This window comes from Odocoileus virginianus, chromosome 7 (assembly GCF_023699985.2).
Source record: "Odocoileus virginianus isolate 20LAN1187 ecotype Illinois chromosome 7, Ovbor_1.2, whole genome shotgun sequence".
NCBI classification, from domain to species: Eukaryota; Metazoa; Chordata; class Mammalia; order Artiodactyla; family Cervidae; genus Odocoileus; species Odocoileus virginianus.
The window spans coordinates 2,613,699-2,634,441 of record NC_069680.1 but is presented as its reverse complement, the minus strand read 5'-3'; the positions used below and the strand labels follow the sequence as shown (position 1 = coordinate 2,634,441).

The 20,743-nt window shown below is 36.6% G+C and overlaps 1 protein-coding gene across 8 annotated transcripts in view; it reads right to left on the bottom strand.

Moving 5' to 3' along the window:
• Positions 1-20,743, bottom strand: part of R3HCC1L (R3H domain and coiled-coil containing 1 like) — a 65,610-nt gene that overhangs the window by 19,742 nt on the left and 25,125 nt on the right. For 6 of the 8 annotated variants that reach the window (XM_020884342.2, XM_070469995.1, XM_070469994.1 and 3 more), the window contains one exon: positions 6,510-8,326. In XM_020884342.2, the coding sequence (XP_020740001.2) occupies positions 6,510-8,312 (1,803 nt within the window). In that variant the 5' untranslated portion in view covers positions 8,313-8,326. Of the gene's footprint in view, positions 1-6,509; positions 8,327-11,237; positions 11,314-20,743 lie in introns of all 8 variants that reach the window. The other 2 variants (XM_020884346.2, XM_020884347.2) reach the window with 2 other exon arrangements.

Here is a 20,743-nt window from a genome sequence, read left to right as displayed (position 1 = left end):
AAAATACTTGTGGAATGAATACTTGAGGCACATGCCTCAAATTAATTACTCTGTCCAAATGCCTGCTTATCGAGACTGATTTTACATGGAGCCCTCATCAATAAGAATTTGATTTATGCAACATATATTTTTTAAATGATTTTGGATGGCATTTTGAAATTTGGGGTAAAATGACACTTGTTTTCTTTCCCTTTACCAGTAAACTTTAATTGTTCTGGTTATATAAATCATGCAAAGAATTCAACAAATTATAAAAGGAAGGCAACAACAACAAAATTTCTAAACAGATCATCTAGACTTCTGATAGTGACAAACTGAGGACCTAACTCTGGGAACATTCCACATTTTTTATAAGCTGCTTTCACAGCCTGGAATGCCTTGTCTGCTTCTGATCTTTCTTCTTCGAAGACCCAGCTTCAGTCTTCATCTCCTCTTAAAGCTTTTCCCATTGACCCCATTTTGATGGTTTCTCCACTCCTTATACTACTGTACCATACACTTGGAAGCTGGATATATATCATATTTCATCAATTCTAAGATGCACATTTTAACATCTCCAATATCAGTATGCATCTTAATCATATATATTGTCACTGCTTGCCTGCATATGCATAGACCCAAAAGCACCAGTATAAAAATTTGCAGGCATTCCACACTGGTCCAGCAGTGTGGAGGAAAATCTCAATATAAGAATACTTCTATGTAAATGAAAAGATGGCTTAAGAATCCAACAACAATGATTTTTGCTTTTTTTATGTATTCTTTTAAGAAATGCTGTATCATCAAAGTTCTTGTTGGCACAGAAAATGATAAGAGGATGGAAAGGCATCAATATCAATGACTAAGTCAAGAAATTATTAGAAAGAGTCAGGCTATAAACACAAAGTTTTAGGAAGCTAACCAATTTATTTCACCTACAAAATATTTCACATATCTACCAGATACATGATAAAAATTTATGTCTAAGTCTGTGTGCCACTCTGCTGTGCTCAGTCATATCTGACTCTTTGTGACCCCATGAACTGTAGCCCGCTAGGTTCCTTTGTCCATGGGATTTCCCAGGCAAGAATATTGGAGTGGGTTGCCATTTCCTACTCCAGGGGATCTTCCGGATCCAGGAATTAAACTTGCATCTCATGCATCTCCTGCATTAGGAGGCAGATTCTTTACTACTGCACCACCTGGGACACCCTCTAAATAATTAAGCCTAAAGAAGCTCTTTTGATAGGTATAAAATAAAATTCCAAAGGGTAAGCACTGTGATTTCTTTCTTACTGATAATAAAATAATGACACATTTCACAATCAACAGCATTTTCAATTTAATAAAATAGAATATTTTTTCTAGACATTTCTGAAAGTCTCATCAGCTCCACAAGACTATAACCTACTTAACACTGTTATCCTTCTCTTTGACCCCTCACATCACCAGTATCCGAGCTGGGCACAGAATAGCTATACAGTGTCTGCTGACTGGCTGAGACCTTTAGGTAGAGGCAAAGGCTTACTGTCATGGAAAGAGCCCAGGTTAGAAAACCAGGAGACTGGGCCAACTCTGGCAGTAACCTTAGCTAGATCAGTAATAACTTTTCTGGGGCTTAGCTGCCTTACCTATAAAGCAAGAGGTAAACATAAAATATTATGCTATAGGTCCCTTTCAATGCTAACATTCCACTTAAAAAAAGAAAAAGACACGTACAGTTCTCTCAGGTTAAAGTTCCAGTTCCTAGATCTTATTTTTCAAGGCCTATAGTGTAATCCTGCCTCTGATCTTAGAAGGTAGGGAAAAAAAATTTCTGTAGATACCTGTAATCACAATTAAACATAATACACCACCTTAAACTATAGTTGCGGCTGTAACAAATTTAAATATTGGATATATCAGGAGATTACAGGGACATGGACAACAGAGACTTGACCAGGAGTTGATGGTATAACATTACTGCAGTTGCTTCAATGTCACTATATCTATTTTCATAATTATTCATAGAATTAACCCATGCAGTCAATTCTTATTATTTAGGTTATGTTATTCAAGCCCTTTGTTTCTATTTTTCTCTTCTACTCTTACCCTGTAGTTTAACTGCTTATTAACTCACTTTCTACTGAAGAAAATAAAATTTAAAATTTATTATTTACTATAAACTTTGACAAGTTAAAAGATTTGGGATTTGGCTGAAGAATAGGCTTAAGCTATATACAAAAAATAACATCTTTGAATTATCTAGATTTGATTCTATCACTGGTATTCCATTTCCATGGAAAACTGAGAATAACAGCCAAGAATTTTTCATGTTGGTCCACAGTAATGTGAACAAATCAAAAGCCAGAATTAAAATGTTGTACCTATTTAACTTTCTGTATTTGGCAAACAGGGAAATAACACTATTTTTAAAGTATTTTCAAACATTTTGTAAAATTTCTCATGACCTAAAGTCCAAACACATCCAAAAAGTTCCCTAAAAAGGTAATAAACTACAATGTATAATATACAGCATAAGTTATGGCTTCCATCCCTTTTCTATACTGCTTTGGGCATAAATCCTTTACAACAGTAGGATAAATTTAGACTTTAACTTTTTAAGATTTTACACATTAAGAGTAGCTAATGTCTTCAGTGGTGTTCTCGACCTGCAAATAAAATTATATAATATATCTAGGGCTATGCCTCCACTGACCTTATCAAGAAACCAAGGCCAGAAATGCAAACTATGACCTCATAAAATGTTTAACACAGAATAGGTAGAATGGCACTCAAGGTGCCATCTAACGATTTCTCTAGAATAGGTATCAGCAACATTTCAATATCACTGATAATCATCAGTGAGAGAAAGTCATGGCTACAGCACTGGATTAAGGCATAGTAAGAAAGAAGAAAGGGTGAAAGTGAATAAGAGTACAGAAAAGGAGATGAACAAAAGGAAATAAAAAAGAAAGCTATAATTAACTATCAGGCATGTGAGATGAACACTTACCGATACCAGTGCCAGAGGACAAATATGAAAGTTCTAGTTGCCTCTAATGAATAGTAATATGTGGCACATAAGTATATGGGCAGGGACCAAGTCAATATACTGAACCAACAGGGACCTGGCTCCTATTCACAGTACAAAAAGGTTAATATGGCAAACTGATGCTGGCATTATTGGGAAGATGCCATCCAAACCCACTGAAGAGTGAAACCACTGCAGTCGATTAAACTTGTAGTCAAGGAAGACTGAGAAATAGGGAGACGCCTCTGGATTCTCTCATCTTCCCAGCATGACTGGGACAACTAGAAGGAAAGATACCACTGATGAAGTATGAACATGAGGAGGCACACACAGAAAGATGATGATTTGGAAATGAATGGTGTTCCTTTTCTCTTTTCCATGGTTATCAGTCAGTCAATTTAGTCAGTCATCCAACTCTTTGCAACCCCATGAATCACAGCACGCCAGGCCTCCCGGTCCATCTCCAACTCCCGGAGTTTACTCAAACTCATGTCCATCGAGTCAGCAATGCCATCCAGCCATCTCACCCTCCATCGTCCCCTTCTCCTCTCGTCCCCAATCCTTCCCAGCATCAGGGTTAGGTTATACATTGTTAGTAACCGTCTATAACAAAAGAAAACTCCTACCCAAATATTTACCCCCATCTAAAAACACCTCAAAATCAGAAACGGCCAGTGAAGGGACCAGGTGCCAGCGTCTAGCAATATCAATGTTATGCTGCTGACATCTCACTAACCCTCCTACTAATAAGTCTGCTGATTGATACAGGAGGCAGAAAAGGAAGTTTTATCTAGACAATAATTCCTATGTTCTGGTATCAAGATCTTAAAGGTTAAAAGAAGTCATGCCAATATCCTTTTCTTTATCAGTTAAAAATCTCAATTTCTGGGCATCCCATACCATGGCTTTAGGAAATCATGTAATCTTTATAGACTCATCAAGCGCTGCAATTCTGGGAGCTAATGACTCAGGCAGATATAGAAGTTCAAAAGGTCAGGAAACTGCTTCACATGCCAATGACTACCACACCCTGCTCTAGAGCATACTTCGCTGCCTACCAGAAGTATTAGGCTTACCTCTATGGCTAGCCACTGTCATCAAAGAAACAGGCCAGGTGGGAAAAGAGCCAAAAATCTTTGGTTGGAAAGTTTTCAAGGTAAGCAGACACTTACTTTAATAAAGTACGCTTGGAACAATTGTAAATAATAAATTAGGAGTAATAGTCATCAAAAGGCTATTAATTTTCTTGGATTTGTGACATCTTTTAATAGCATTATCATTATCACACGTTTTAAAAACCCAAAACACAGGAGACAACAGCTGGGAGTTGGATCCACTACTTGCACTCAATCCAACTTCTTTCCTGCTCTTATGTATCTTCGTGCCTCACCATAGATCCCAAACGTTACCAAGCACCTCAAAAGATACCCAAACACAACACCCAGGCACTGGCTATCTTCAGCTTAAAACACCACCGACTCTGTTTTCCAGCTGTTCCCAACTTTAGTTCAAGCAAGTGTTTTCTTTGGCAATGTTACTATGCCCCTCTAGATACTTGGTTCCCTAAATTCGTTCACACCTAAACAGTGTTAAGGTCTAACAACAGTTGCACACCTGAACCTCCCTCCTCCCAACACAGAAGCCATAGCCCTAAGCTACCACACAGAATCAAAACTCAAGCAACTGCGATGTGTGAAAGCTCCTGGAGGCTACCCTGAAAGGCAGAGAGCAACTCTGCCCTACTGACTCACATTCATTCAATAAATATTTATGGAGTCCTACCATGTATAAGAAGGCTCTGTGTCCTATGCCCTCTTTTATAAGAAGCTTCGTTTTGTTCTCACCTACGCACACCTGTGGTCTCTCGCCTTCTTAAGCAGGCGCTTTGCCAACTAAGAACACTGCTTCCTTCCCAAGACTCAGGCCTTCTCCCAATGCTTGAATCCTTAGTAACTTCTCTATAATCACCTAACTCACTATATTATTAGTATATTTTAACCTGATTGGGGTCTAAAATCTCTGCTGAACAGTGTTTTTCTTTTTCATTATGAGCTGACAGCCCTCTCATGTTACCACACTCACATCTTGATATAATTTAAGCTTGCATGCTGCCTGTGAGCAGTGGTTCTCACTTATGTGCATGTGAATCTCGCTACAGAGTTCACACTTCTGGTAAGTTCCCTGGTGATGCTTACACTGCTGGACCAGGGACCATACTTTGGAAATGATCACCTTGGAGAATCTGATGAAAGTTATGAAAGACTGCACTCACATACAAAATTTTGCATGCAATTTCAAAGGGTTCGTGAACATTAATATGTAGATGCCTTTCTGCTCTATATTCTTTCTAAGAAATGTTTATGATCTACTGTTTCCTGACTTCACAGTAAGAAGTACTAATGGTACAAATGTGCATGTAAACACCTCCCAAGAGTAAGGAGGAAGTGCTTGATATTGGAAACTCAATTCTGCCCAATGGGTTGCCCTCTTCAGTTTCAGTCTCTTTTATACATGCTTGTAAACATTTTTCTGTACTTCTGGTTCAACTATCGAAAACAAAAGACTCATCACTTAGCATTTAAAATGCACTGTGGAGTCACTCATACAAAACTATCTCATATGTGAGGAAGTGGTCTGGTAGAAAGAACATAAATACAGGATTAGGACAGTAGACTGAAATCCTGAATCTGCCTTTCTTAAAGATACAACCATTAACCTTCAGTTTCCCCATGTATAAAACTGGAGATTTTATAGGGAAATGATTTTTTTCCCCTTCTGGGCAAAGGTTATATGAACTCGCTATAAGGAATAAAAGGGGAAATGATTCTACTATTCAAAACCAACGATTCTTATTCATGGTAAGGAATTTAAATGCTGGATAGAGAGGGAATGTCTAAATCAAGAAAATGAAAAGACTGAACTAAATAATTTCTAAAATGCCTTCAAATCCAACATTTTGTATTTATGAACTCTACCTAGACAGCATATTTTCTGTATGTATTCAACAATCACTTATTCTTTAACTCAGCACAAACTTAAAAAAACCACCATACATTCCTTTATCATACCCTTCCTTCTCTCTAGAGTGTCTAACAACATTCCAACATTCGTTGGAAGAATAAAATAAATATGAATAATAAATTATTCTTTTCTTCAAATAGGCTGGTGTAAAATACATCTTGTCAACACAGAAAAGCCTTTTCAAAGAAGTTTCCCTCTGTATTTTCTCAACAGTTAGCCAGAAGCCATTAAACTCATCTTTAATCTATTCAGTAAGATTTCTCAGGATTCCACTATTAAGAGATATAGTTTACCAGGAGTTGTTTTGTTTCTCAAAGACCAGATATTCTTTTTGCAATCTACAATCCTATTAGTGTGTTGCAGGAACTGTTACACTGGATGTAATATGAGTGAATGTGTGACTGAACAGAAATGTCTGCTAAAATTATTCGCCAAATCCTAGGTTCTATGAATTGATAAACTACCTAAGTGGCAAGCAATTTCTACTAAAACATACCTCTTGTAGAAGACGTGGGTCCAGGCACTCCCCATCATCATTGAACATGGACTCCCAGCTCTCCTCAGTAGCAGCACTTCTTTCTGTGTGAGATACATCTGTTGCTTTCAGCTCCATGGATGTTTCCTTAGATACTGATTCTATATCAGGAAAGGATACACCAAATTCCACATTCTCTGAGTCACCATCTTCTGTTTTGAACTCTTCAGCAGTCTTAAGTTCATGTAATGCCTCTGTTATATCACCAGTACCATCAAGATCACTGCCCAAGGCACTATCTGAAAATACGTTTGTCCCATTTAACATACTGAGTTCAGAGTCCAAAAAAGTGTTACAATTATTACCAGTTATCTTCTTTATAGGTACGGAGGAAGCACAATCTGACAAGCTCTCTATCAACTTTCCTGTTGACTCTGTGAAACTAGATGAAATACTCTCAGCATAGATATCTGAGCAAGCAGTCAGGTTACTGAAATTTTCAGTGTCATTCCCACTTTCAGCTGCATGAAGAAGGCCTGTATCTGCATTCATTTCTAAACAGCCTGAGAAACTCCCTGTGTTGCTACAAGCTTCATCTGCTACTCTAACTGCAACTACACAAGGGCTGCCTACCCTCTGATCAGATATGGTATCTGTAATGTCCATTGTACATGTCTTATTGGTAATGTCACGTACACTCTCAGACTCATTATCTGTATATGTTTCATGAGCAAGGGCAGCTCTGTCAGAAGATTCGTGCTTTACACATAACTCATCAGCAGTGCTGTCATTCTCCTCACACTCTCTAATCGTTGTTGGATCAGAAATGTCATTTGCGCTCTCTAATTTGCTGCCCATAGTCATTTGATGAGAGAGGTGACCCACAGTCTCAGGAATGGAATCCATACCTTTCTGACTCGAGACGGAACCTGTCCTATTGGCTGTATCACCAACATTCTCAGCATCCAAGTCTACGTAATTCTGACCAATGATACCATCTGAACTTCCAGGAACAGAATCAGTAGTGATGGCGCCACTGCTATGCTTCAGCATTCCATCTAATGTTTGCATGCCTTGTTGTACAATTCCAGAATCAGAGTTTTGTTTTACTGGTGAGATCACACTCTCAGGTTTCACCACAGAATTAAAATCTCCAGGAAACTGGGATAGTATCTCCATAATCTTGGCATCAGTTTCCATTCTGTTTTCCAAATGTCTATCTTCAAATGTTTCCCCATTTAGTTCATTTCTATTGATATCAGAGATTTCCACGTTTGTGGATGGCTTGTTTGGAACCCGAGCCTTACTGATTTCTGAACAAGATTGAGATAGAAGCAACCCATCATGTCCTATCACATCTCTGGTTTCAATCTCCAAACATTCTACCTTCTTTGGTTTAAAATGGCTTTGTAAAGGTACACTAGGTACAATCCCAGTATTGAAGACTCTTTGCTGATGTCCTTGGGATAATACTTCTTTGGATTCTGCAGTTGCCCTCTTAGTACAAACCCTATCTTTCTTTCTTTCTTGAAGGCATGTATCTTTTTTAAATTTCATTGAATATTTCTTTCCTTCTCTATGACTGTGCTCCTTTTTATCAGGATTAATACTTAGTCTTGGAGTCTCGCATTTATCTTGAAAGATCTCCTTTTGGGAGAGAGAATCTTCCCTTTGTTCTTCTTTCACCACGGAGTTAGACGGACCACAGCTTTTTCCCTCATCACCTGATTTGAGTAGTACTATACCCCTTCGAGCTTTGGGTACATAAAGTGCCATGTCAGGCCTCCTGGCTCGAACTCTGCATCTCTCTGCTTCTTGCTGCATGGCACCACCTCAATCTGCAAGAAAAAAAAGACAGAATGATTCAATTACCAAAAACTAATTACAATGTATTGAACCAAGAGATTTTAAAGACGTGGCTTACTAATCCATCCTATAGAAACTCTCAAGTTCAAAGAAGTTTGTTTTGTTTTTGTTTTGTTTTTTTCGTTTTGTTTTTATTTTTTTTTTCATTTGTTTTTGTTGGTTGGAGGCTGGTTACTTTGCAATATTGTGGTGATTTTTCCCATGCACTGACATGAATCAGCCATGGCTCCTATAAGTTTTAAAACCACAGCTCCAATTTCAAGGAAGAAATGCAACTTTACAGAGGCACTTACAGTCTACTAATAATGTTGACATCTAACTGTCCATGTTTCTTTTGTGCTCAAAACGTTGAGGCTTCAGAACTGCCAAGTTCAGTGAGAGTCAATACAGGATCCACTTCCTAAGGCAACAATTCCCTAGATTTGGGTAGGTACAGGTATTGACTGTGATCAAAAGACTCCAAGCCCATTGCAGTACAGGCAAGTTACAGGACTGCTCCCACAGAAATCTGGATGTACCAACAGGGTCATAGATCTCAGCTACTCTCCCTACCTTTTACCACAGACAGCCCATATGCCTGTACTTCTGGTTGGACTGTTCATACACCAGTCAATAGAGCTAGCTCGATCATTTCGAAAACTTGATAATTAATTGCTTGCTGAGTCAATGAGTTTAAGTGATCAGTGTGAGAAACCCAACCAGGTGTTAGGAGAAACTCCATAGGAGAGACTCCCATGTAGAGTTCTTTATCCTAATGTTGGAGAGTCGTTTCACTTTACTGACTAGGAAACTGAGAGCCAGAGATGAGCAGTGACCGGTTCAAGGTCACCCAGCTAGTAAGTGCATAGATGAAATGATGTCTTGGTTTTCTGGTTTCTAGTCTCAGGGAAGTATTTTTTTTTCACCCAGCTTCTATATCCTCTATATACCAAGTAAAATATGTCTATTTTACTTGCTAAGTAAAATATTATTTTAGTAGACTATAACAAAACTGCAATGGTACAACAGTTGCAACTGCTTACTAATGAGTATTAAAGACTTCTCTGCCTTATTAAGGTATAATTGACAAATAAAATTGTAAGATATTTAAGGAAAAAAAAAACTCTCAAGTTCAAAGAAAGTAAAACCTGCCATAAACTAATTAATGCAATCAGGTAAGCAACTAAAGAAAGTAAATTCTAAAATAATTCATGAACCCATGGATTTTTATCTTTATAGCCTCTTTCCTCTATCTTGCTGATCTTAAGAGTAACATGAATAAGAGTAGCATGAATGTGGGCTAGAAAATGAGACAACTAATCAGACTATTTTCTGGAAGATGTTGCTTGTAAACTATGATTTCAGGAAAGAAATAGGTTGTGGGAAAGAGAAAGTCATCATTCTATTAACACTATTTAATCAAGTGACCTACTATATATTTTTCTTCCTTCCGGTAGCAAATAAATCGGTCTGGGTACAATAAAGGAGGGTGGAGGTCAAGGAATATGATGAGACAACTACTGGTTAACTCCCTGACAACCTCTACTGTGGTTGGCCAATGGAATTTAACAAGCAGAAAAATTTAACAAAGGTTAAATAAAACTTTATCTACTATCTACAAAATACAGGGGAATGTACTAGACAATTTCATAGTGAGTTATTCTTTTAATCCTCAAAATAATACTGTGAAGTATATACTAGTCTGTCCAGTGCAAAAAGAGTAAGAAGATCCTACACATAGCAAAGAAACACCCATATACACTCAGAAAAGTGAAAGTGAAAGTCGCTCGGTCGCATCCAGCTCTTTGCAACCGCATGGACTGTACAGTCCACGGAATTCTCCAGGCCAGTTTACTGGAGTGGGTAGGTAGCCTTTCCTTTCTCCAGGGGATCCTCCCAACCCAGGGATTGAACCCAGGTCTGCAGCACTGCAGGCGGATTCTTAGAAGCATCACTGTTAACATTTTACCACATACTTTTCAAAGGAAAAAGACAATAGGAGGGAAAGACTAACAAATACTGTTCACTCTATTACAGATCCCTGACATTTCACCTGATCAGAATACTTCCTCACTGAATAAGCTCCACTTTGATGGCACGGGCTATTTTCTTTTCAGCCCAGTGATCCACCTGTCCCTTTTCTCTTTTAACGTCTTAACTATCTAGCTCATCATTCTTCATGGATTTTCTACCTTTCCATTTGTGGAAGAACGTGACTTCAACATTTAACCATGCCAGGATCTTTTGAAAATGCCTACTTTTCAAAAATAGAAGTACTGAAGTATATTTCACTGGAGAGGACACCAGAGACATAGTGTAACCCAATCTCAGTTGAGCAAAGCATCTGACAAAATATATCATGATGGACTATAATATAGTGAAATATGGGTGACTAAGAACTGGTAGGTAGACTCATAGCAAAAAGTAATGATAAGGTAGAAGCAAATTCAGAGAGGGCTATTTAATGGAGAACTATATTACTGATATCTTTCAAAGTTCAACATTTTAAACAAAAATTTCAATGCAAACAATAAACACTTTATCAAATGTGCAACTGGTACAAAATTGACAGGATTAATAAATACCAAGAATGATAACATTATAATTTAATATCATTTATATAATCAGGAATGCTATGCTGAAAACAATATTAAGACTAAGAATGAATAAATACAAAGGCTTGCTTTGGGTTAAAGAAAATCAAGCAACATAGAATAAAATATATAACTGGAACACACACACACACAAAAGATCTTAGGGCTTTTACTTCATCTACAAAGTCAATAAAAGTCAAAAGACAGTGACGTGAATGTTTAGAAAGGCAACACAGTCTAAAATACAGAGTCTAGAAAATATAAAGGTATAGTCTGCTCAAAAAGGTCTAAATGGAGACAGTCCAGCTACCTTTGTACCTGAAGGATTGTTGTCCTACAAGGTTGGTTGCTTCTGTGTTTCTCCAGAAGTCAAGTACCAGAACTAGCTGGAAAAAATTAAAAGAAAACAAGTATACCTCAAGATAAAAAAGAACTCTACTTTAGAATTCTCCAGCACTATTATCAGGTAAATGAGCTCGGCCTCTAGAATAATTTAAATACAGCCTAGACAATGGATTAACACTAGAGAAAGAATTTCTATCTGTAAGGCAGATTCGCCTGTATTAATTTTAAGAGTTCTTCAAACTCTAAATTATGATTCTATTTGTCATCCACAATAGACATATATCAAAGGCTTCAAATTTTAAATTATTTTGTGCTGCAGCAAATGGCTTTTGAAACTTAACCTTTTTTTTCTTAATTAATGCCTATATGTTGCCATGATGATTTTGAAAGCTGAATAACAGTATAATAAATTTAAATTATTGTCTATTTTCTACCAAAGCACTGAATTTGATTATGCCCTGACCAGCACTGTGCTGGTAAACGTTTAGCAACTGGCCTTTCAAGTGTAGTTTGGGGTCCTGGGTAGTACTTTGATTTACATCAACGATGTCACCAATGTGAGTGGTGTGACTTCTTTGCTGAAGTGGATAATCATTTTTGAATGAAAGAATATATTCCCAGTTTTCTGAATTATGCACAATACAATAAATAGCCAAAGACATGGCACTTTTGTAAGTCAGCATTATCGGCACTGCTCTGTCATTTTTAAGCCTAGACGATCAATAAGCAATAAATCAAACCCTGATTCAGGCATTTGCTGATCTCTGTGGTGTGTAAATATGCCTATCGTGGTTAATTTCAAGCTACCAATGTGTTACCAGTGAACACTGAATTTGTTTTCCTATCTTGCCATTCATTTCTTAAAGAAAGTGGGTTAGGTGTCCTTTTAGAATTTACCACATTCTGGAGTTTGCTGCTTGTACTCTTTGGCACTCCTGCTGCTAAGTCACTTCAGTAGTGTCCAACTCTGCGACCCCATAGACAACAGCCCACCAGGCTCGGCCGTCCCCAGGATTCTCCAGGCAAGAACACTGGAGGGAGTCACTATTTCCTTCTCCAATGCATGAAAGTGAAAAGTGAAAGTGAAGTCGCTCAGTCGTGTCAACTCCTAGCGACCCCATAGAACTGCAGCCCACCAGGCTCCTCCATCCATAGGATTTTCCAGGCAAGAGTACTGGAGTGGGTTGCCACTACCTTCTCCACTCTTTAGCACTAGTAAGTTTTTATATATAATCTCTAAACTTCCTAAAAAATGGTGGCTGACCTACTGACTTGATAGAATTGGGGTTTAATTTTTTTTAGCAAGTATATGGCATACATGGTGTTACCAACTTCCTATTGCATCACATCAGAGAGCAATAATGTCTGATTATCTCCTTTTCTGTAATGTTACACACTGATCATTATTTGTATGTCACTGAGACAACTGTATGAAGCTTTTATTTTTCAATATATTTCTTGTCTGAAGATATCTTTACACTGCTCCCATTCTTTAAGGTATTTTGACTTCTACTGTTACTGTTCAGAAATCTGTCATTAGTTTGTCACTGATTTGTAAGGATCTCTCTTTCCTCTCTGATGAGTCTCAAGATAGTCTCTTACATGTTGTGTTTTCTTGGGTGTCTACTCAGTGTTTTGGTTTGTGTTTATGATTACTTTTCTACTGGGATAACATTATGCTTTTGAATTTTACCAATTCTATTTATTCAGGGCAGTACCTATGGATGCATCTTCTGTATCATTAGTTTTCTCTTCACATTCATCTTTCTACATTACATCCTATCCAATCAGCTTTTTTTTAATGACTGAAGGTTTATTGTGAAGTGCTATTTATCACCCAACCTGGCCCTGATCTCCATGGCCTTTATGTTTTTTAATAGTTTTGTTTTTCTTTTTCTATCTTTAATCATTTTTAATATTTCTATTTTATTAATGTTAAGGGCTTCCCTAGTAGCTCAGTTGGTAAAGAATCCGCCTGCAATGTGGGAGACCTGGGTTCGATCCCTGGGTTGGGACTATCCCCTGGCAAAGGGAACAGCTATGCATTCCAGTATTCTGGCCTGGAGAATTCCACGGACTTTATAGTCCATGGGGTCACAAACAGTCAGACAGGACTGAATTACTTTCACTTTCACAGTAATTGTAGCATTTACTTTTAAATTAACTTTACAAGTAGTTTTAATTATTTACTAGTTCTATTTTGTGAAATTCCTGAGGATTTAATTCTGTTGTCTCTTGTGTTTCTGACTTTTGTTTAAAGTATTGTTTTCTTTTGTTATTGTTGCTGTAATTTTGGATAGTGAGCTCAACATCAGTGGGGCTTTATCCATGGGAATTCCAAAGAGCCAGACTATATGCATTTCTCTATTACAGAGTGGTTCTACATTAATTTTTAAGTTTGAAGTTTTCTTAATGATGCAGTAAATACAAATATAAAACACAAACCCAGATGAGAGTAAAACAGTAGGTACACAGTCTTAGGAAACTTTTCCCCCTCACTCAGAACCCAGGTGAAAACAGGCAAGTATCCTTACTTTCTTTCTGTAACTCTGAGTAAATATTTTTTCCCTAGTCTACCCTTTGAGTGAGGGTTAACACTTTGAGATGCAAGGCTTTAGGAGGTGAGCTCAGTTCCAACTCATCTCTCCCAGGCCCAATAACTCCACTCTTATTTCTCACAGGGCTATTAAAATCTAAGCCTCTTAGTTACCAAGGACAGCAACATTAGTAAAATGAAAAATAAACAAAAACTGTACACAAAATCTAAACAGGGAAGTTCTCTTAAAATTACAGCCCATTCATAGAGTGTGTTCATATTCAAAACATAATACTAAGTGAAACAAGAAAATTACAATCCTTTTTTTTTTCTTTTTTGCACAAAAGTGTGTGTGTGTGCACATTAGTACAATCAAGTATAGGTTGTGGTTCCCAGCCCCACGCTTGACTAGCCCTTATATCAGACAAATTACTTAGCTTCATTGTGGCAAAAGTTACTACTTTAAGCCTTGGTTTACTCAAAGTATAAAATGAAGAAAACAAAAGACTTATTTGCAGACACACTGAACAAATTAATTACATGATGCATATATGGAAATTTACCAGTCATGTCGAAAGTCTCAATAAAAATTAGCTATTATTTAAATAGGCAGTTGAGTTAAGTTACAAGTTTACACAGGAATCAAAAGTGCCCTGATCACTTATAAAATCCATTTCTAAACTCTCAATAAAAATTAGCTATTATTTAAATAGGCAGTCAAGTTCTTTAAGTTACAAGTTTACACAGGAATCAAAAGTGCCTTGATCACTTATAAAATCCATTTCTATTTGACACTAACATCTATTGCAACTATGTATTCTGGCTTTGCACCATCAATCACTCACTAATAGCCTAATGTTGCAAACATCCAATAAGACAAAGTAAACGCAATGCAATTCAATTGTAAAGTGAAAATACAAACACTGAAAACAATGCAGGATTTCATGAAGTCTATAAAATAATATTGAAGGAGTACCCATCTCAGAGCAAAACCCTTGGGGAATGAAGATGCAGCAAAATCAAACCAGTGAACAACTGAAGAAGAGAAAAATCTAACAAGGATGATGAAAGGACAGAAATCAAGAAAAGAAATGTCAAGGGCTTAAAAAAAATCTCTTGAGAAATTGCTAACACTCTCAACAGCTTTGGTAAAACTGAAACTCATCTAATTTATAGGATTGTTGCTGTTGTTTAGTCGCTAAGTCATATATAACTCTTTGAGACCCCAGGGACTGCAGCCTGCCAGTCTCCTCTGTCCATGGGATTTCCCAGACAAAAATACTAGAGCACACTGCCATTTCCTTCTCCCAGGGGATCTTCCTGACACAGGGATCAAACAGCATCTCCTGCACTGCAGATGGATTCTTTACCACTGACATACTGGGGAAGCCCAAATCTATTTGATAAATACCAAGAATATCAAAGTAAAAGGATGCTATCAGACTATCACACAATTTCAGTGAAAAAAATTATAACAACAAAGTACTAAAACTTATTCTTTGTTATTTCTAAGAATAGCACAGCTGCAATTATAACTTAAATTTTATTAAATATGTGGTAAAATGTTTTCATGTCAGAAAATTGCCCCTAGCAATTATTTTCATTAATAATTATGAAATTTAGTCACCATTTTCAACAGGTCCGCTTTAAGATATATTTTCAAAGTACCAATTTTCTCATTTAACAAAGTTATCTCAAAAATATACATTCCTAATAAGGGGAGAAAGGCTATTATCTAAACTGTTAACAGTGGTTACATCTGGGAGAGCAGAACATGAGGAGAAAAGAATTAAGAATTTCTCTTTATACATTTAGCGCAGAATTGGTTGAATTTGTTACAATAAATGTAGTTTTCTTTGTAATTAAAAACAAAATTACTAAAACTTAAAGACATGCTATTGCTTTAGTATAACAGGCCATTACCACAAATTGGTGTAGGAGAAAGCGAAGGCAATGGAAATTGACAAACAGATTTTTACTGTACAAAATAAGTAGGAAAATGATAAATGGAGAAAAGGGCAACCTCTTTAATATATGTCATAGGATAAAACAGCACAGAAATTATTTGATGTTGGGAAGATAACTTCACAAATGTCGCAGAATGCTGAGAAACCTCTACTTTTTGGTCTAAGAACCACCTAGGGCTACACTGTTCAATACACTAGCCAATAGCCAAATGTAGTCAAAATTAAGATGTGCTGGCTTATAAAATGTCTCTGGATTTCAAAGACTTAGTATAGAAAATAAAAGTAAAATGCCTCATTAATATTCTTATATTGATTATATGTTTAATGATACTATTTTGTATATAACTGGTTAAATAAAAGACATTAAAGTCTTTTTATTCTAATGGGACCTTAATGCCAGAAGAACAAACACAGTCTTGCTTTTTTCCTCTTATGTCTTGTCTATTTCAGATTTTTTTCACTTTCAGCAAGGGAATATAACAAACCAAGGAATCAACTAACTCATGAATCTACAGATAAGTTTATCTCTGCACAATTTAATTTCCCAAATTTCATAATGATCAAAAAATAAAGCATCAAAAGAAGTAAAGTCTACTTATGATTCATAAATCAAAAGTAAGACTGAATGGATGACACTCCTATGTGGTGAAATTTACCCTCAACAAATTTGGGAGCATTTTTTCATATATGTCTAAAACTATGAAGGGCCTAGATTCAGAATCATTTATTTGCATAATAATAAAACAACTGCCTTTGTTTTACTGGACTATCAAGAGCATTCTTATTCTCACTGATCTACTTAGAAGCAGACAAAACTAAGAAATGCCAATGTCCTTCAGATCAGTAGCATACATGTGCATCTGTAAAGAAATAAAAGAATCCTAAGAGCAGATTTAGAATGTTTTTAAGTAAATATACAAAATATATTAAGTGACACAGTAAACAAATAGATTTCTGAGTACTAAAATATAACTACATACTTTTAACTCCTAGCCATCCCCTCTGAAAGATTCACTATCTTTCTCGCTCTAATTTAATAGTTTGGTGAATGGTATCGCTCTCAATCTAGTAGTTCAGGCTAGAAACCTGGAAGTCGTTATCTCTGATATTTCAATTACCTACTTCTATACTGTTCATTCTACTTCTATAATGTTTCCTGTGATTTTCTAAAATACAAGTTAGATTTGGTTATTTCCTTGTTCAACACCCTTCGGCGGCTCTTTATCAAGCATATGCTTTCAAGAACCTTGCACAGCAGATATGGCCCTACAGGATCTGGCTCCACCGCCACCCTAAAACTGCCCAGCTGCCCAGGGTCATCTCCAGCCACTTCTAACTTCAGACTTACAGTCCATCAATTGATTCCAACACCTGGTCTAGAAACATGCCCAGCTGCGTTCTCACACCTCTGTGATTTAAGATGCATTATTTTCTCAGTCAGATGACAGCCTGATAGTCTCCTACATGTCCTTCACATCTCACCTAAAAGGTTAACTCCTTTATAATTACATCACTAACTCCTTGATATGCTACATATCATAAGTTCTCACTATGATACAAACGCTCTCATTTAAACAGTTACCACATCGCTTTAGAGTTACATATCTGCATGTCTGGCTCTCCTCTAGACAGTAATTAAGTTCCTTCAGTGTAGGTCAGTGTCTTTTTGTTCATAGCACTGTATCTGGCACCAAATGAATACTACCTGTTATATCATGGCAAGTGAAACTTCTCAATAGGTGATGTTCTCCCAACCCCTAGGTGAGACTTAGGGCCCCAATCACTTCACAAACATTTACTCAACATGTAGTTATGTGCTAAGTCCCATCTTAGACACTGGAACACAGCAATAAACAAAACAAAGTCTGGCCTCAAGGAGCTTATACTGTAATGATAGAGACAAAAAATAAACATTCAAATATATTATATTTGACAGTGGTAAATGTGATGGAAGAGGGACAGGAATACAGAGTGATGAGGGTGTGGCTATTTTAGAAGACAAGACCATATAGTAAAGTGGGGAAGAACACTTTGAGGATTTAATACCTGACCTGATACTTGAGTTGAGTTACAGAATTGCAAAAATTACCTAGAAAAGAGAATTTCTGGAAAAAAAGAAAAGCAAGTGCAAAAGCTATGAGGCAGGCCAAACTTGAAAAACAGGAATAGCAGGAAACAAGTGTGGTAACAGCAGAGTAAAATGAGGCACAGAAGTCAGTAAGACATCTAAGGGCCAGAACGGAGACAGACCTGCAGGCCAAGACAAGGTGTTCAGATTTTATTTGGACAGTGTTGGGAAATCACGGGAAGGTGTCAGCAAGAGAATGACATGATCTGACTTACCTTTGCTAAAGATTATTCTAGCAAAAATGTGAGGAACTGACAATAAGAGATAGGAATTGAGGAAGAAAACCTCTACTTCTAAAAATAGACATGCAGCATGTCTAGGTTACTAACAGGAAGTCACAAGAAAAGGTTATTAATGATATACATTCTCAAGGCAAAGCCAACAAAAACCTGATGATATGGTTGTATGGGATGTGATGGGACGAGAGGAGCCACTTGAGAGTTTTGGTCTGATCAACCTGCACGATGACAGTTAAATTTACTAAAATAGGAAGGAAATAAGAAAAGAGGAATCAAGAGCTGTGATTTGGATACTTTAAATTTGAATGCCTGCTGGACACTGTACAGCTACTAAGGAAGCAACTGGAAATATAAGTCTGAAGCTCAGAGGAAGCATAAGAATTGAAGATAAAAATCTGGAAACCATCACCATAAAGATTCAAGCAAAGAACAGGAATAAGACTACTCAGGGAGTGACAGAGATAGTAGGCCAGGGGAATTGAACCATGGGAACCTACAACTTTAGAGGTCAGGAAGAAGAGATGCAGCCAAGCATAGGACGTGGAGGAAAAAAACAGAAGCATGCAATTCTTTAAAAGCCAAGAGGAATCATTTGCATTAAATGTTGAAAAGTCAAGTAGTAAGAACTGAGAATTTTCCACTGGATTTGGCAGGATAGAGGTTGCTGGTGACATTGGAATAGTTTAAGTGGAGGTGGAGAGATAAATATCTAACTGGAATGAGGTGAGGAAGAATGACCCAATAGGAAATGAGAAACAAATGATACAAATAGGGAATAGGGAGTTTAATGTAATAAAGGCATATTTATAATAGTTTTTAAATCCTCTAACAAAAAAGCTAGCAATCATAAGATTAGAAATTCTATCAATACCTGCTTTGTTATACTATTAAAAACATAAGGAGAGTATTAAGCAGAACATGATATTCTGAATTGCTCAAATATTTACCTCAGGATAGATAAGGTATCTTGAGCCTCACTATTTTATATATAAATTAAACTTACATAATCAAAATCTTTTTTTAGTTATTTTTGCCTTAGAAAGGTTTAGGATTCATTAAAGCCTATGCCAGTTCTTCAGTCATTTCAATTTAATCTAAATAAATGAATTCTACTTCTTTAGCAATGGCCAGTATATACATACATACATTTTCGGAGTTATTTCATAATCTTGTGAATGTAGCAGTAAAAAATCATTTACAAACCTTTAATGAAGAGTTGCTTTTGTAGTTGTTTTAGTCACTAAGTCACGTCCAACTCTTCTGTGACCCCATGGACTGTATGTGGCCTGCAAGGCCTCTCTGTCCATGGGGATTTTCCAGGCAAGAAAACTGGAGTGGGTTGCCATTTTCTACTTCAGGGGATCTTCCCAACCCAGGCATCAAACCTGTATCTCCTGCATTGGCAGGCAGATTCCTTATCCCTGCATCACTAAGGAAGCCCCATGAAGTGTAAAGCTAACCAAAAAAGTAATTTTTTCCCTTAACACAAAAGCATTATGCAATAAATCTAAAAAGTTTTTTCTAAAAATCTGTGTTCTCACCTTACAGAGATAAGCACTCTAAATATCACTTGAATGACTGAAAAACCATTCCAAAACAGCATATTCAATGTCAGAAATTTTCACAGCAGGGATAGAAAACATACTCCGTTTCAACTGATTTGGAATTTTGCTTGTGGAGCAAAAGAAAAAATAAAACATGAGTAAAAAAGTTAGATTATATCACCTGGCCAGAAGTCTTTAGTAAAATAATAAAATAAGGGATATACCTAATCTTTCCTCACTTTCAAGTTCCTACACTTCCAATGTCAAGTACATTTTTTACAAACAAGAAACCAAGAAATGTCCTCCCTCTGCTAACAAGCTTCATTTAAAAAAAAAACAAAAAAAACCTGATCCAAACACAACGAAGAGGCCCTTGCTCGTAATATAATAACATGAAAAATTCTACTTGGACAGCAAAGAAATGGTTTCGTACTTTAAAAACTATGAAGTCTATTAATGAACCACAACTGATTCTACTGTAACTTTTTCTTAATGCATCCTTCCATAAACGCACTTGCACTAGTTAATACAGTGACATATTTCACACCTGAAAACAAATTTCTGCATTCACTTGGAGGTTTATTCTTATTTCTGTTCAAATCAGGTTCACAAAATGTATGCTGTGATTTAAATTAACATAATAAAGACAATAATTTGTGACATTAGTGAATCAAGGCCTGCTCTTTAACATACCTGAACTGAAGAGGAAAAAAAGGTTTTAAACCAGGTAGACACTTCATTTAGAGGCCCTTACTCGGAAGGTAAACAGATTCATTAACAGGAAGCAAATGAGGAGTCAAACAGCTCTATTCAAACAGCTGAACTGGCCACTTGTTGAGTGATACGTCTTTTCATTGTGAAAGAATGTGGATTCTTTATTGGATTTTTATTGTTCCAAAAAAAGTAATTTTTTACAGGATTTTTATTGTTCTTGTCTCTTCCCCACCTGTCCCTTCTTGCCACTCCAAGCATTTTTATTTCTTTGAGTCTAATGGATACTGTAAATTTCAGCATGCTTAAATTATATACGGAATAAAAATAAAAAGGCTTGTAAGTA